The sequence below is a fragment of the Pleurodeles waltl genome, chromosome 11 (genome assembly GCF_031143425.1).
Source record: "Pleurodeles waltl isolate 20211129_DDA chromosome 11, aPleWal1.hap1.20221129, whole genome shotgun sequence".
Lineage (NCBI taxonomy): Eukaryota > Metazoa > Chordata > Amphibia > Caudata > Salamandridae > Pleurodeles > Pleurodeles waltl.
This window is the reverse complement of record NC_090450.1, coordinates 739,017,268-739,032,333: the sequence shown is the minus strand read 5'-3', so window position 1 is coordinate 739,032,333 and position 15,066 is coordinate 739,017,268. Positions and strand designations below refer to the sequence as shown.

At 42.2% G+C, this 15,066-nt stretch overlaps 1 protein-coding gene across 1 annotated transcript in view; it reads left to right on the top strand.

Annotated features, from left to right (window-relative positions):
- LOC138266081 (trichohyalin-like) overlaps positions 1–15,066 on the top strand; it is a 475,778-nt gene that overhangs the window by 79,164 nt on the left and 381,548 nt on the right. The window contains exon 6 of the mRNA XM_069214443.1: positions 2,589–2,696. Coding sequence (XP_069070544.1) covers positions 2,589–2,696 — 108 coding nt within the window. The remainder of the gene's footprint in view (positions 1–2,588; positions 2,697–15,066) is intronic.

Below are 15,066 nucleotides of genomic sequence, written 5' to 3'. Positions count from 1 at the left end.
TGCAGTAATTAAAAAAGCATGTGACATTATGCCTCAGTGGTCTTTCCAAGGGCGTACATGCCAAAAGTGCCCTTTGCACCCTCTCCACCTAGGAGTGACCAGCGAATACGAAAACCTCAAATGAGGATGACAGGCGTTGCATCATAAAGGCCTCGATTTCGCAATTTATGTGCTGTCCTGTATCACTAATATGCAAACCAAGGTCTTTCTAAAATGTCCTTCTAGGTTCTCCAACTTTGCTCTCCCACTTCTACTTTAGTTTACACCCTGCAGCAGTCATGGATCTCTCCATGTCACCCAGTGATGATATTCTTTGCACATTTTGGTTCAATCGACTGCTAAGCTTATGCAAACAAAGCTCAGTGTGCTGTCCGGCAAATTAATGCATCAAAGTTCATTACAGTTCATACAGATACCAGCTATGTTGTACTTCAAATCCACAAACCTAGTTTTCACATCTTAATATATATACATAAATATCAGCAGATGTGGATGGACCTCCACCAGCCTTCTCTTTAACTTTAGTGTCCTGTCCAGCAAATGAGTTTGGTCTGGTGTTCCACCTTCTACATTTTACCTCTCCTCCCATAAAGTGCGGCTCCAGTTGTGCACTTCACCTGCGGATTGTCCTTTGTACTTTGTTCAGCTAAGAGCACCCAGGAAACGTTGGAACCTCAGAATCAATGGCAGCATGAGATATAAAGAGATGTGAAAACCCTTAGTATGGATCTATTGCCAAACAGTGTCACAGCAGCGAATCAGATATCAAACAGTAAATAGTTAACCGAGGTTGCTATCTGTAATAGGCACCTTCAGGAGGCCTTTCTCTTTAAGACCCTTTTGAATTACTCTGACCACATTCCATTGATGCTGCTCACTGCTCCGGGGGAATAACTACAGAAACAGTGCAGCTTTCTTCTAAGAAATACCTCTGCTGCTCGTACATCCACCCCGGGTGGCTGTCTGAGTTCTTGACTCGGCTGCTGACAGTGGCAGCAGAGGAGTACCTCACCGTCAAAGCAGCACAGTTCACTAGAAGGAAGAAGAGCATAGCAATGTGTGTACAGACATAAGGGGGGGCATATGCCTTACCAGACGCTACAGCATTAATCTTCCTTCCCAAGGATCCCCGTCCCTAGCTAAGTGTCATGTGCTGGAGATGAACCATAGTGTATCATCCGTCTCCTCTGTCCCGAGCGCACACAGCTGGCAACAGACAAGGTGATGCAAGTACCACTTATGTAAAAGCAGTCACTCCACTTGGACCACAGAGCACCACTGCTTGAAACTGCCTCTTTCAAAGCATTTCTTAGCCTGATTAACTGTTGAGCTACTGCAGAATGGTGAATAAATATTGTTGATTCGTAGCTGCACACTAGTCCTCTCTGCTACTTGCGGTACCCGTTTCTTTAGTTAGCTCTCACAGAGTTGTGAATGTAACTCCAGGAGAGACTGATTTGCCTTCAAGGCTGATTTCACGTGATCTCATGTCTGGAGATAAAGGCCAAATGTGACTACTTGACTTCAGACAGTTTGCATTCTTCCAAAGAGGTTTTTTGGAAGAACAGTGTAGGTGATGTGGCTATATTAAAAGCCCGTTTAGTTCTCAGAATTGCCAACACATTTTCAAGTGATCTCTAGTTAAATGCCTTGTATGCACATTTTCCTCCTACATTGTAAATACCCTGAAAACCTGACTGGGATGTACTTTCGTTGTGTTGAGAAGCTCAGTTCTGTTTCTTGGAGCGGTCAGAGTATCCTCCTACTTACCTGTCTACTCTTCACTATGATCTCCTAGGCCATATCCTTCTAGACGTGAACGCTGTGGTTTGTATAGTGTGTCTCCTAAATGTATTGTCTCTGATGCTTTGGTCTATTTATACAATTGACAAATATAACCATCACTGTTCTCCCAGTCAGGAGGACATCTTGAGCTGGCAGGCTATGTTCCCTTGGTATTTAGAAATGTATTAGTATGGAAACCGGTAAATGAGCATGTTTCATCACACACAGTGTCCTGTTATTTCTTTAGATGTGTTTGGCCGGTCTATTGAAGGAGTCTCAAAATGTTTTTCCCAAAAGTAGCATAAAAGATTAAAACTAGGCTTCTACCCAAAGTACATATCCAGCCTACCGTTAGGTGCTTTGCTTGAATTGAGGCTTTTTCTCTGGGTGATTTCCTAAAAGGAAATGCAACATGAAGTACCATTTTATAACACCCTACAGGTAAATTTCACTCATGCTGTAATTTTGCTGCTAAATAAAAGTAGCAGGTGTTCACCTAGCTTGAGAATAATGGCAGAATTACCTGATTATGCCCCTAAAATTCGCCCCACGCACCCCTACAAAAGATTAAAGCGATGAGTAGAAAAACAGTAACTAAATGAAACTTGCCGATCTATAAAGGAATGTTAGTCATTTGTCCTGTGTTGTCATATTGGAAATGTCCTCTGTTAATATTTTTACAAAAATGTGCTGACTCGCTGTAATTTAATTAGCTGTTTAGTGCCCTTTCTATTTAATTTAGACATAAAATGTTTATTTTCTTTGATTTTTAACCTTATCCTTATTTGTTTGTCTCGTTCTAGGTTTGAATCTGGAAGCCAGATCTAAAGAGCCTCTCCTAACACACTTAAATCTACAATCAACATTAAATGATGACGACACAGACACAACTCAGTGCAAACATTTGGCAGGTCTGTGAAAATTTCAACATTCATTAATAGTTACATATTTCCAAAATTATTCAATTTTCCTTGCCCTTCTTTTCACATCCTTCATCTGTTGTAAGAATGTGTGCACTCCACAGTGCAACAGGAGATTGCCCAGACCCATTTCTAACCTTGAAGGTGAGTTTAGGTTTTATGTCCACCTTATTCTTACAATTATATTCTAAAACCTGTTTGCTTGAAGTGCATCCACTGGTATGGTTGAAACACATTCGGCAAAACTGAATGCTGAGCAGGCCACCCTGTTATTGCAGCCCACTTTGTGTTCTTTTCATGCTTTTCAGATGTGAACCCCCAAAGTGGGATTTGCTTCTGAAAAGCATTTCCCTGACAGGCAGTAGTTTCCTCCCTTTGTATCAGGAACATTCCTTTTTTCCTGCCTAGGATTGCATGGCATTCTCAGAAAGTCGAAATCAGTGATGGTTGCCCCACTCTATACAGGGGTGAGTGTTCACCCCTGCGACCTAGCTACTCTGTGGTTGATGGGCAGTGTGTCAGTCTGTTGAGGCTCCACTATGTGAAACCTGATAGTTTACCAACCTTTAAACGGGGTGGACGAACATCAGGTTTGGTGGAGTGAGAGACCCACTCCACCAAACCCTGAATTACCCCCAATATTTATGCAGAAAGTTGTACTTACTGAAAAGTTAATTGATAGCAACCTGATGCCCTTTTCGGTTGCAAATGTTGGTGATTCGGGATAATACTGGTTCGCCTGCTACTCTGTCTTTGTTAGCTGTTCAAGCAGCCCCTCTGGGTGCTTTGAAACAACACCTTTCCTTGGCCTTCTATACAGAAGGGAGATGGAGTAGTAAGGTAGACACAAGACTCTCAATGTAGGAAAGAAGTCCAACCAGCTGGAGTTGATCCTCATAGCCCCATTCTGGTCAAAATGGATTTAACATACATTTTCATGGAGTTTCCTCCACTTCTGCATCTCCCCAAGGGAATAATTCTTCACCCCTTCCTACCATTCCTTATTTGGAGATCTTGACTTATAAAAAACAAACATACATAAACATCTGATTGTGTAAGAAACAGACCTAGCTATCCTGGCTAAAGCTAGAGACCCCGTAAGGTACTTGGGCTAATGATCATCACCTTTATTCCTTAAGGGCCTCTTTAGAATATGGGTTAACACATCTGCTAGACTTAGAAATCCTGACAGAATTCTATCAAATTTGGTTCCGATTCACAAAAGCATTTTTGAGCATGACTAGTAATACTCCAGCAGTACTATGTTAAGTACTTACAAATGCTATTTACAAATCTCTGGCTGGGGTTCTAGACTTATGCCCGCCCTGTCTCTTATGTGTGGATATCTCTGCCACCAGTATGGGGATCTTCGCACAAGGGGATACACGTTTTTACAGTAATGTAGGAAGGGCAAGAGAGAGCAGCGACTTCTGAATGGGAGCAGTTAAGAAACATTTAAGGAGGGCATTTAGGGGGGCGCATACAAATCCTAAAACACACTCAAAAAGAGTAAGGCAATTGCTATTTACAAACATTATACCTAAATCTACTACTATAATACTGCTGACAAACCCAAGTACTCTGAAATCTACCCCAGCCAAGCCTTGGAGTAAGTCAAGCACCACAGCTGACAAATCATAGCTACTGGAAAATACTCTCATATATATATTAATGGAGGCAAGGAATAACACTAGCGCTACATAGGAAAAAATGTGAAAGTAAATAGAAAAGTATCTTTGAATGTCTAAAGTATTTTACATTTTCTTTGATATATTTTTTAAAATATAAAACAGATATTCTAAGCGTCAGACTTATGCAGCAGGCCTCCTACTGCAAAGTGGGTGGAAGATGGGAACTGTTTGGACTCAGCAGCAATTAAAATCCACTACAACTTTAACAAATCACATACAGCCAGCCACATAAGAAAACAATATGCAGATACAAAAAAAAAAAGATTTTCGAGGTGGTAAGTGATAGGTTGCTGATGTGCCTAGTTGACTCCTGCATATATCTTATCCCTGCAGATTAATAATGTTTATTGAAGAACAAAAGTTCCTTACAACAAGTATCCAAACCGTGCATACATAGAAATACAATAAATTCTGTGTGTAATCATAACACTTAATCATTTATTCATACAAAATTAATGTCAGTTCACAACAAGCACAAGGAGAGTGCGGTTTCCAGACAAGCTAGAAATCATCAATGCAACAAGATATCATTTGAAAACTGGTAATCACCAATGTATATATACATTTTCATGATAAAAAAAATAATAATAAATAAACGCATAATCCAATAAATCAGGCCAGAAATCAAGGACACCCTGCCATTTAGGTGTGTCAAATGAATATGCTACCCATACACAAAACCACATCAAGAATATACACATGAGTCAAGGTACATATGTCAATGTTTCAAACCCAGAGGCTAGATAAACTAGATCATCATCAGGACATAGATTTTAAGCCTGAGAAAAGCAAGTGAAGTACCATCAATTATAATCACATGCCAGCAGGAAGAGAAAAGAAAAAAAACAAGAAAAGAAAAGGAGTGGGGAGAAAAGAAGAAAGGAAGGGGTAAAAGAACAAGGAGAAAAACACATTGAGAGAAACATGCGGAAAAGGTTAATATATTAAATAAAAACATTGAGCAAAAACTCTGTTATTTATAGAGAGAGAAGACCAGAATTAAGGCAAAGTTTGGTGCCAAACGAGGCAAACTGATGAAAAAAGGACTCAAATCTCCCAACTAGTATTTGAGACAATAATTGAGGTAGGGTGGAACAACCGCATTAAATAAAAAAAGATGCACAGCCCACTTACATAAAAATTGAAACTGAAAAAAACTAAAACCGAAAAAAGTGAAAAGTGAAGGTGGGACACAACAACATGCCTGAAAAATTACTGAGATCAAAGTGTAATGTCCTGTCTCCCAGAGTTGTGAAGCACAGTTCAGAGTCAGAGAATGAAAAATATAATGCATAAAAATAACCTAAAAAAGGAAGATGATCACCATTATCCTGAAATGTAACTTGAGTGCTTCCAATCATGTTATCGACGAAAATCCCCAAAATGTATCTTGGTCAACCTGAGCATCAGGGCTACACTATTTGGGACAAGGAAACATTCTGCAAACATAAAAGAAACAAATTAACCAATCGCTCAAGTGCACCTATTCCTAACAAAAATGCAATAGGAGGTAACCGAAGAAAGAAAAGGGACTTACTAATTCTGCATAAAGAGCAGAAAAAGAAGGCACCCAACCAATTAAACTGTTGTCTATCCAAAGGATGTCGATGATGCCAAAGACGTCAAAACCATCGTCGACGGTAGTGACCAGAAGCCTGACAACAATGTCAACCTCATCATCGACGGTATCTGCACCGTTGAAGATAACCTCTTTGAGGACAACCACCACACTGTTGATGAGATCCATCACATCGAAGACAGTGTCGTCGACGAAGACAGTGCCAACATCATCGTCGACGGCATCAGCGCCACTGCCGGCGACCACCTTGTCAACGACACAGACATTGGAAAAATCCTCCTCTTTGTTGGCAAAACCCAAAAAGAGACCATCCACAGTACTGTTGCCCACACTGTCGTTAACGATTTTATAGTCCCTCAAAGTTTTCATCCTGAATTCATGTCATTTGCCAAGGTGTTGCCACTGATACCCAGTCAATTATTAGATATTCAGGACTCTGACAACGATCAAGGGATGTTTGGTACAGCTCAGAGTCCCTCTGAATTACATGTTAAAAATCAGGATGAAAAAGAACAAGATTATTATGAGCCTGTTTACCAAAGCCATTATTGTTCAAAGCAGTATCATCATTATGCTTCTTCTCCGCCTTCACCAGGCATGGTCCAGGTTCCAACTACTCTAGTGCAAGACCTGCAAAGTATGCTTGCAGACAATCACAAACGTTTCCCAACACCGGTTGAAGTGCAACAATCAGCTGCACTGGCACCTAGATCACCAGAACTTCTACCTCCACCACCTCTTCTAAGGAATGGCTCTGCAATCCTGTATTGGAGTGCCTCCTCGAGAAGATCCTTCCTTATCTGACAATGATGATGACGGAGACAAGGAGGATTATCTAATTCTTCTACCTTCTCCTCCAATACCACAACCATTGGATTCTCCACCGGGAGATACTGCTGGTTTTCATATGCTAATGAAGAGAGCAGCCAAGCAATTCCAACTGCCCATCACTACTGAACAGATGGACTGTTTTCTCTATGATTTCAAGGTTCAGTCTAGAAAAACAGTCTGAGCAATACCAATTGTAGACTATATATGGGAGGAAGGAGTGAAGTTCATGAAGACCCCAGCGACCGTCACTGCCGTTCTTCCTAGAATAGATAAGAAACACAAAGCGCCAGAGGACTCACCTGCTTGTTTGATCGGACATTCAATACCTGATTCGGTTATTTTTCAGGCTGCCCAACACAGGTCTAAAAATCCTTCCTAATAACTTCTCCGCCTGACAAGGTAGGCAGGCCGCTCGACAATATCTGCAAAAGATTCACAGTCATGTTGGTTACTACTGTCCGGTTCGCAAACTCTCGGACCATTCTGGGGCAATGTGTTTGTCAAATGTGGTCTGACATTGCCACATACCTGGATTTCCTGCCAAATGATAAGAAAACTGAAGCCCCTCACATTGTACAGGAGGGTGTAAAAGTGGCATCTGAAATTATTGACTGTGCATTGGATATTGCATCCATTGGCTTCCGTCAATTGGCAGGATTGGCTGTACCTCGATGCCAAGGTTGGCTTAAGGCCACGTCGTTCCGCCTAGAAGTGCAAACCAAAATCCTGGATATGCCCTTTAATGGTGATTCTTTAATAGGGAAGCACGTCGATGACACTCTGCAGACCTTAAAGGCAGACAGAGAAACAGCTCAATCCCTCGGAACTCTCCAGTTTTGTAAGACCCCTTTTCACGGCATACATGGCTGCAAATCTTACTCGTACCATGTAGGATACCAAATATACCAGCCGCAGTCTTACCAGCAGTCCTTTTGACCTGCCTACCAACAACATCAACCCTATTGAGCACCACAATTGTCAGCCTACTCTATGCAACGAAGAAGAAGACAGACTGCTTCCTCCACAAATACCACTAGAAAGCAGTGACAACTTTGAGGTGCCTTCTGTAACCCCTTCTCATCCTTCGGTGGGTGACTGTCTCCCAGACTTAAAACAGTGAAGCAAAATGACTAAAGACGAATAGATTCTGGATCTCGTCAAGCATGGCCATACTCTGGAGTTGACTCAATTTTAACCGCAGATTCTCCACCAACAAAATTCCTCCAAGCTCGCCTTCACCTTCTTTGCAAGGAGGTTTTGACGTTTTTGACCATGTTGTCAAAATGGGCCTTGGAACAGGTCCAGCATTCCCAAAAAGGAAAGGATTTTACTCCTGATTTTCCCTTGTGAGGAACAAATCAGGGTAGTGGAGTCCCATTCTTGACCTCTGGAAACTCAACAAGTACCTGAAGAAACAATCTTTCCATATGGTTTCCCTCCAGAAAATTCTCCAGCTTCTCAACTATGGAGATTTCCTTACAAGCCTTGAGCACCAGGATGCCTATTTCCACATTCCCATACATTCCAGCCATTGCAAATTCCTCAGGTTTACAGTAAACAGTACTCTTTAGCAGTTCAAAGTTCCTCCCTTTGGTCTCCGATCCGCTCCCCGGATATTTATGAAATGTTTTGCCTCCGTGGCAGCCCATCTGGGACAACAAGGCATTCAAGTTTTCCTTACCTCGACGACTGGTTGATAAAACCCCCACCTTTCCAACAGGTGTAAAGGGATACTGCCAAGTGTCTTCATCTCTTTTAATCTCTGGGCCTCACAGCCAATTTCCAGAAGTCTCTCCTTTCGCCTTCGACAAGGATAACTTTTCTGGGAGCAACACATTACTCGACAAGGCATTCTTTTCCATAGACAGAAAACAGAAACTCTTCATTCTGTCTCGCTCCCTTTCAAGAAGAGAGTGCACTTCAGTTCGCCTGATCAAATCCCTTCTAGGTGTAATCTGTTCGCCATTTTTATAATACCTCACACTCGTGGCAAAATGCAACCTTTCCAGGAGCAATTGGGCACTCGGTGGCTCCAATCTGAAGGATAATTCAACGACATTGTACACCCCACACCTGTCATGACAGCAGCTCTTCCTTGGTGGGCAACCTCCAACAATCTTTCTGCAGGACTGACATTCCTTCTCCCCATTTCGCTTCTCTGTAAGGATGGGGAGCTCATTTACAAGATCTACAGATTCAGGACAGGTGGACTTTAGAACAGTCGAAACTGCATATCACCTTGCTTGAGCTCATAGTAATCTCACTAGCTCTTCAAGCTTTCTTGCAGAGAATTGAAGGTTCCTTTGTGTTGATAAGGAAAGACAACACAACAAGTATGCATTAACTCTTCAAACTGGAAGGTACACGATCCAGGATTCTGTCCCAGGAAGCTCAAACTATCTGGCACTGGGCAGTAACACATCAAGTGGCTTTAGGTGCAGAACATCTACCAAGAGTACACAACTCTGTACCAGACAGCTTGAGCAGAACACCCTAAAGTTGTCACGGATGGGAATTGAACCAACTGGTCCTGTATGTCATATTTCAACAATGGGCCAAGCTCAATCTGGATCTTTTCTCATTGCAAGAGAACAAGAAATGCCAGTTTTATGCCAGCAGGTACCCTCAAAAGGGATCTGGGGGGAATGCCCTCTCGATGCAATGGTCTGGGATTTATGCCCATGCTTTTCCCCCGACCCCACTTATTCCGAGGATTCTCTGAAAAATCAAACAGGAACCATGCCAGTTGATACTCCTAGTTCCATGATGGCCCAGACAACACTGGTTTACGGAGCTCCTCATGCTGTCAGTGGACAAACACATTCATTTTTTCACATAATTTCCCTTTTTGTAAATTGCACCCAGCATCTCTAAACTATTGTTTTTATCATTATGTGAAGTGGCACGTGAATATCATAGTCAGAAAACAGTCTTAACATAAAAATCATGTCCTAAATATCTAAAAATGTTGTGCCATTAGAGTTAAAAGAAAATCAGCACCCATTGGGACAAATTTTTTCAAGAATAAGCTATTTCACCTGAATATCCCTATGGGGTACACGAGGTGGAAGCCTTTTTGTCCAAAGTGATTTGTCGGACAGTTGATTCCATACAGTAGAAGGGGAACTGAGCCCAGATCTGGAGAGGGTGTAGTTCCTCATTTTCATAGGGCTAGACCTGGGAGGGCACTAGTCACTCCTTGGAAGAGCCCCTAATGTCATCTATCTTGAATGAAGGGCTCTGTGCTGGATTAGGTTAGTTAAAAAGTAAGCTCTGTAAAATGGGGTGGTGTTTTGGTGGAAATTTTGCCAGGATTGGACTTGGGATATCTCCAGTCACTGGTTAGCCCACTAGAAAAAAATGGCATCTCACCTTCATAGTCTGAGAACATTCCTGGAACTGGAGGGAATTACCCAGAGGCAGATGAATCCTGATGTACCTGAAAGAAAAAGAAGCCTTGAAGGACTCTTGCTCTTTACTGTCAGCCAGGGACTCTTCTTCAGTGCCTTAGGGACAGGAAAGGCTGAAAAGGACTCCATCCTATGTAAACAAAGTAGTGGCAGAGCGATCTGTCTCACCTTTAGAGCTGTGACTGGGGAGTCACTGAAAAGCACTAGAAAGATTGAAAGCATTGGACTGTACCAACACAGAAGAAAAATTACTCTACCCCTCTGTGAGGCAGAAGAGTTATCAGGTAACTTTTTCTTGGTGGTGTTTTTGTTCTAAATTCGACCTCTTGTGACAGTTTTTGGTCAGTGCAGATAGACATGTAGTGACTTTTGCACCTCTGTTGTTTTTACAATATTTTTTGCATTAAAATGTTTTTTTAAAAATCACTTGGAGAATTTATTATGTCGTATGCTTAAGTTTAATGTTTGACACTCCTTTGGAGAGGGGCCCATCTGAATGACTCACAATATTCTCACTACTCCAGGACACATGACTTACTCCAGGATCAAATGCATTCTGATTCCAGGGGCCGAAATGATGCAGGTAGTGAACATAGACTATAATACCAGAGAGATATCAGCTCACTCAGCCTTGCTGTGCAGCCTGCAAAATGAGCCTTGTAAATGTAAGGGAATTTGGAGACTGAGTGCATAGGAACCACTTAGGCAAGCCACAAAACAATATTTCAAAGAGATCATGGGAAATGTGCAGAACCCCTGTGCGAGGGATATAAATCAGTGAATGGAGACGGGCGCATGCAAATAACCCAACTTTGGCAGAGTGTGGAGAAAATGGAAGAGAAGCTGGTCAGGCAGCAAACAGAAGCCCTGAACCAGCCAGACTCTACAGTCCAAAAAGCTGGACTGCATGAGTACAGAATATAAAGTATTAGTGAAAAAAGGTTTAAAAAAAGCTATTGCTCCCCACACACAAAGGGTGTATGAACTAGGTGATAAAGTAGGAAAGCTGTTAGCTGGTTTCAGGTAGAAAAAAGGAAGGAACAAAGTGGGCGGAGACAGTTAAAACAGGAGAATCGGTGAAAGTTTGTGAAGAAGAGAAGCAGTGGCACGTCTTGAGATGCAAGAGTGAGTGCAGCAGATCAGTACCTCATAATTAACTCGGACATGATGGCAGCTTATGATCATGCTGTAGGGATAGACAAATTGGAGGAGGTGATAAAACAGCTACAGACAGACAAGACTTTGGGCCCCAATAGCCATGCTGTTTACAATTGTTTTTCTGCTTATCAACATCCTTGTTGGATATGTTTAATGAAGCCAGGGAAGTAGGGTATTTACCTGATGACCTCAGGAGATCAGTAATCGTGATTTGCAAAAAAGTGAAGCCAGAGGTCAAACTCCAGAGTTCTAGCAAATAGGATTGAGGCTTGTTGTACCACATTTGATACACCAAATCTAAGTAGGAACCACTCTACACTGCTCAACTGGAGAAGGATGCAGCACTGGGTGGAGCGATAGGGAGACAAAGCTAAAGCTATCCAGTCAGTTTATGCCTAGGAGGCATTTGAGTTCAATAAAAAGTCACTTCTTTTAAATGCTGGTTTAAACTGCGGAGGTCAAGGTGAATGGGTGGACACCCCACAGTTTCAGGCTGAAAACAGTTTGTCAGAGAAGAAAAGATTTCACTCTATGCAGACAATGCCCTCCTATATGTGACCAAATTCCTCAGTCCCCATGCTGATGGATCTTTTTGATAAGTTCCAGGGTTGTTTGTTATACAGGATGAACTCGCAAACATTGGTGATGTTTAAGACCTGTGAATGTTATGAGGAGGGCTCAATCATGAACACACTGAGGCTCAGAGACGATGGTTTTAGATACCTGGGGATTGAACTAACTAGAGTCAAGACTTCGTTCCTCTCCAAAAACTTGGGCTTGACACAGATTACATTTAAGGCAGAGGTAGGCACTGGATAATGTTGTTGTTGTCCTTATTAGGAAGAGCACAATGGTTTCACTTCAGAGGTCCCTGCATGTAATGTAAAACACCCCATATTATCTCACTGACTCCTTCTTTAAGCAACTGGTGGGAGAATTGAGAAATCTTCTGTGGGATGGGAAATTACATGTGTATCACTATCTACTCTGTACAGCAAACCATATCTGTGTGAAATCGCTCTCCCTGACATCAAATGCTATTGTTGGGCCTTCCAGCTGGGGGTGGCAAATGACTGGCATTTGCAGAGCATGACCACTCAGCATTCCAAATTGATAGAGAGGAGATGAGAGGAAGACCTTTTTGTATCCCTTGTAGGGAGAAGCATTGAACATGCACCCTCCGACCATCAGATCAGTTGTTAAAGTGTGCAAAATTGCCATAGTGACTCTAAGGTGGCATAATGTTCATCTCAGAAAACACCACTGTCTAAGAACACGTTAAAGGGGGAGGTGACACCTTTGCAAGTTTTCTGACTGTGACATAATTAGAATATTTGAACTGGGTAACACAATGGACATAGACTGGACAGAAGGGAGCAATACATGAGGCCTGGACAAAGGTACAGGGAGAAACTCTGGTTGACAGAAGAGCTGTAGGTGAGGATCTAATTAAAGGAGCCATTTTACTGAAATATGATACGCTAACCAATAACACCCATGAAAACCTGCAACAGCTTAGAGAGGTGGCAGATGGACAGTGGAGGAACTGAGGATAAAGGCTGGGATAAAATATTCTGACACAAAAGGAAGGTTAAATTGTGGCTTATGCAGCGTAAAATGCTACATAGAGCACACTACCACACCACTCTCCTCTTAAAGCTGTGTCTTGTTTTCACTACATATTGCTTTAAAAGTATAGAAGAGGAGGATATATTTATGCAAGGGTTATGGGCCTGTGGCCTGTTATGAAAGTCCGGATGCAGATCTGCAGAGAAATGTCTGAGATCCTGGGAGAAAACTTCACAGTAAACCAGCATGTCCCTGGTGTACATGGATCCAAAAAGAACATTGTGGCACTACGGGGCCCAGACCACACTGACAATTGTGAAGTGGAACCAGGAGTTGGGCAGCTGCATGGAAGCTGAAAAAATTATATATTAAGTAAAGAGGTTTTCCACAAAAAATGTAAAAAGTTGGTCCATGGAGGAATCACATGGGCCTGATGTATGAAAATTGGCTCAGCCCAGGAACAAAACCTCAGGTGGAACAGGGTCATTGAGGTAAGGAGGGATTAGGGATCTAACGAGCCTCTGAACTAAGGGGAATATACTAGTCCTCATATAGCTCATTAAGGATATTGTAGCACAGATAAAGACATTTACAGTAAACACGGCCAGGTGGTGAAGTAAAAATTACACAAAATATAGTACACAAACATAACCTCAATTAATAAAATTATAAAGCAATATAACAATGAAAACGCAATGTAGTTGGGAATAGTTAATACAGTGATATGTTCTCAAGTGGCTAATGTGTGCAAACAAAGGTGGCAGTAGAAGAGAAGAGATAGTGCAACAAATTAGTGAACAGTCTTCCTATCAAAACAAATCTTGTAGCAAGTTGCAAATGTTTAAAGTTTGCAACCTTTGAGGGTTATTTTTCCTACAAAGGAAGTGGGCCGTGTCTCAGAGTTCAAATGTGTATTTACTGAAAACAGCTAGGTATGCCAATCTCCTCGTTTAGGGTTATGCAATCAAAGGACCTGGTTTAGAGTTTGGCAGATGGGTTTACTCTGTCACAAACCTGTTGGATATCCATTCCCCCGAATTACGATCCCATTATATCCTATGGGAATCGTAATATGGCGGATGGGCTATCAGTCACGTCGGTGACGGAGTAACCCGTCGGCCAAACTCTAATTCAGGCCCAAAGTTCCATAGCAGACAACTAGGGTGTCTCTCCTCTCCTCTTTGGGATAGCTGGCTAGCCAGCTAAGTGCTGAATTTATGCAAGCACAAGGTAGAATGAAATTAAAAAATGAAGGTGTTGAACCAAAGAGTATGCTTGCTAGGCATTCTTTGCTCAATTGAATCTACACCTGTACCATTTAATCTCATGCACCCCAACTCTGTTTTGTTAAGCTTTTTAGGGCCTAGAGACGTCCACATTCTTGTTCTTAGGGCAACCTGCTTCTGATCTGCATTGATTGATTGACTGGGCTTCATGGCTGGAGTCAGTGCCTCTGGGATCCTTGGGCTTGCAGGGGATTTTCACCTAGGCAGCAGAAGTATAGGCATATATGCTTTGTACTCTGGAGGAAGTGAGCAGTCTGCAGCTACCCCTTTTGGATACACTGACAGCAAAACAACCATGGAAGTCCAAGCCAACCGATGATCACTAAATCTGAAGGATAACTCCAACTTCCATTTGATACATTCCAAAAGCCAGGCAGTAAGTCAGATGCCCACGACCGTACAGTGTTGAGATCATTGTTACGATTCAATCACGAGTAACACATTGTGGTAATACTGGTTGTGCTGTCACAGTCGTTTTGCAGTACTCCTTCACCTCTACCAAGCCCCTTCAATTTTCCACAAGTGGAGTGGTAAATAATGTGAAGAGAGCAATGCTTCTTTGCTGATGGCCATGTTAGTTCCCATTTCGTGGTGATTTTCTCCTGGTCCTTTCACATACTCACAGTGGGTGGGACACCTCCTTGACTCATAATCCCAATCTGGCCAATAATGCCATCGAAAATCTGGATTAATATTTATAGTTGTGTGCTGCATATTTCTCTGAAAATTATAGCAAACTAGCCTTAGGGCAGAGGAGCGTGGGAAGATCCTCTCCCCAGTATGCAATGGGAGGACGCCTGTTTATGTGCGTTTGCTCAGGTAATACATTCCGTGAGC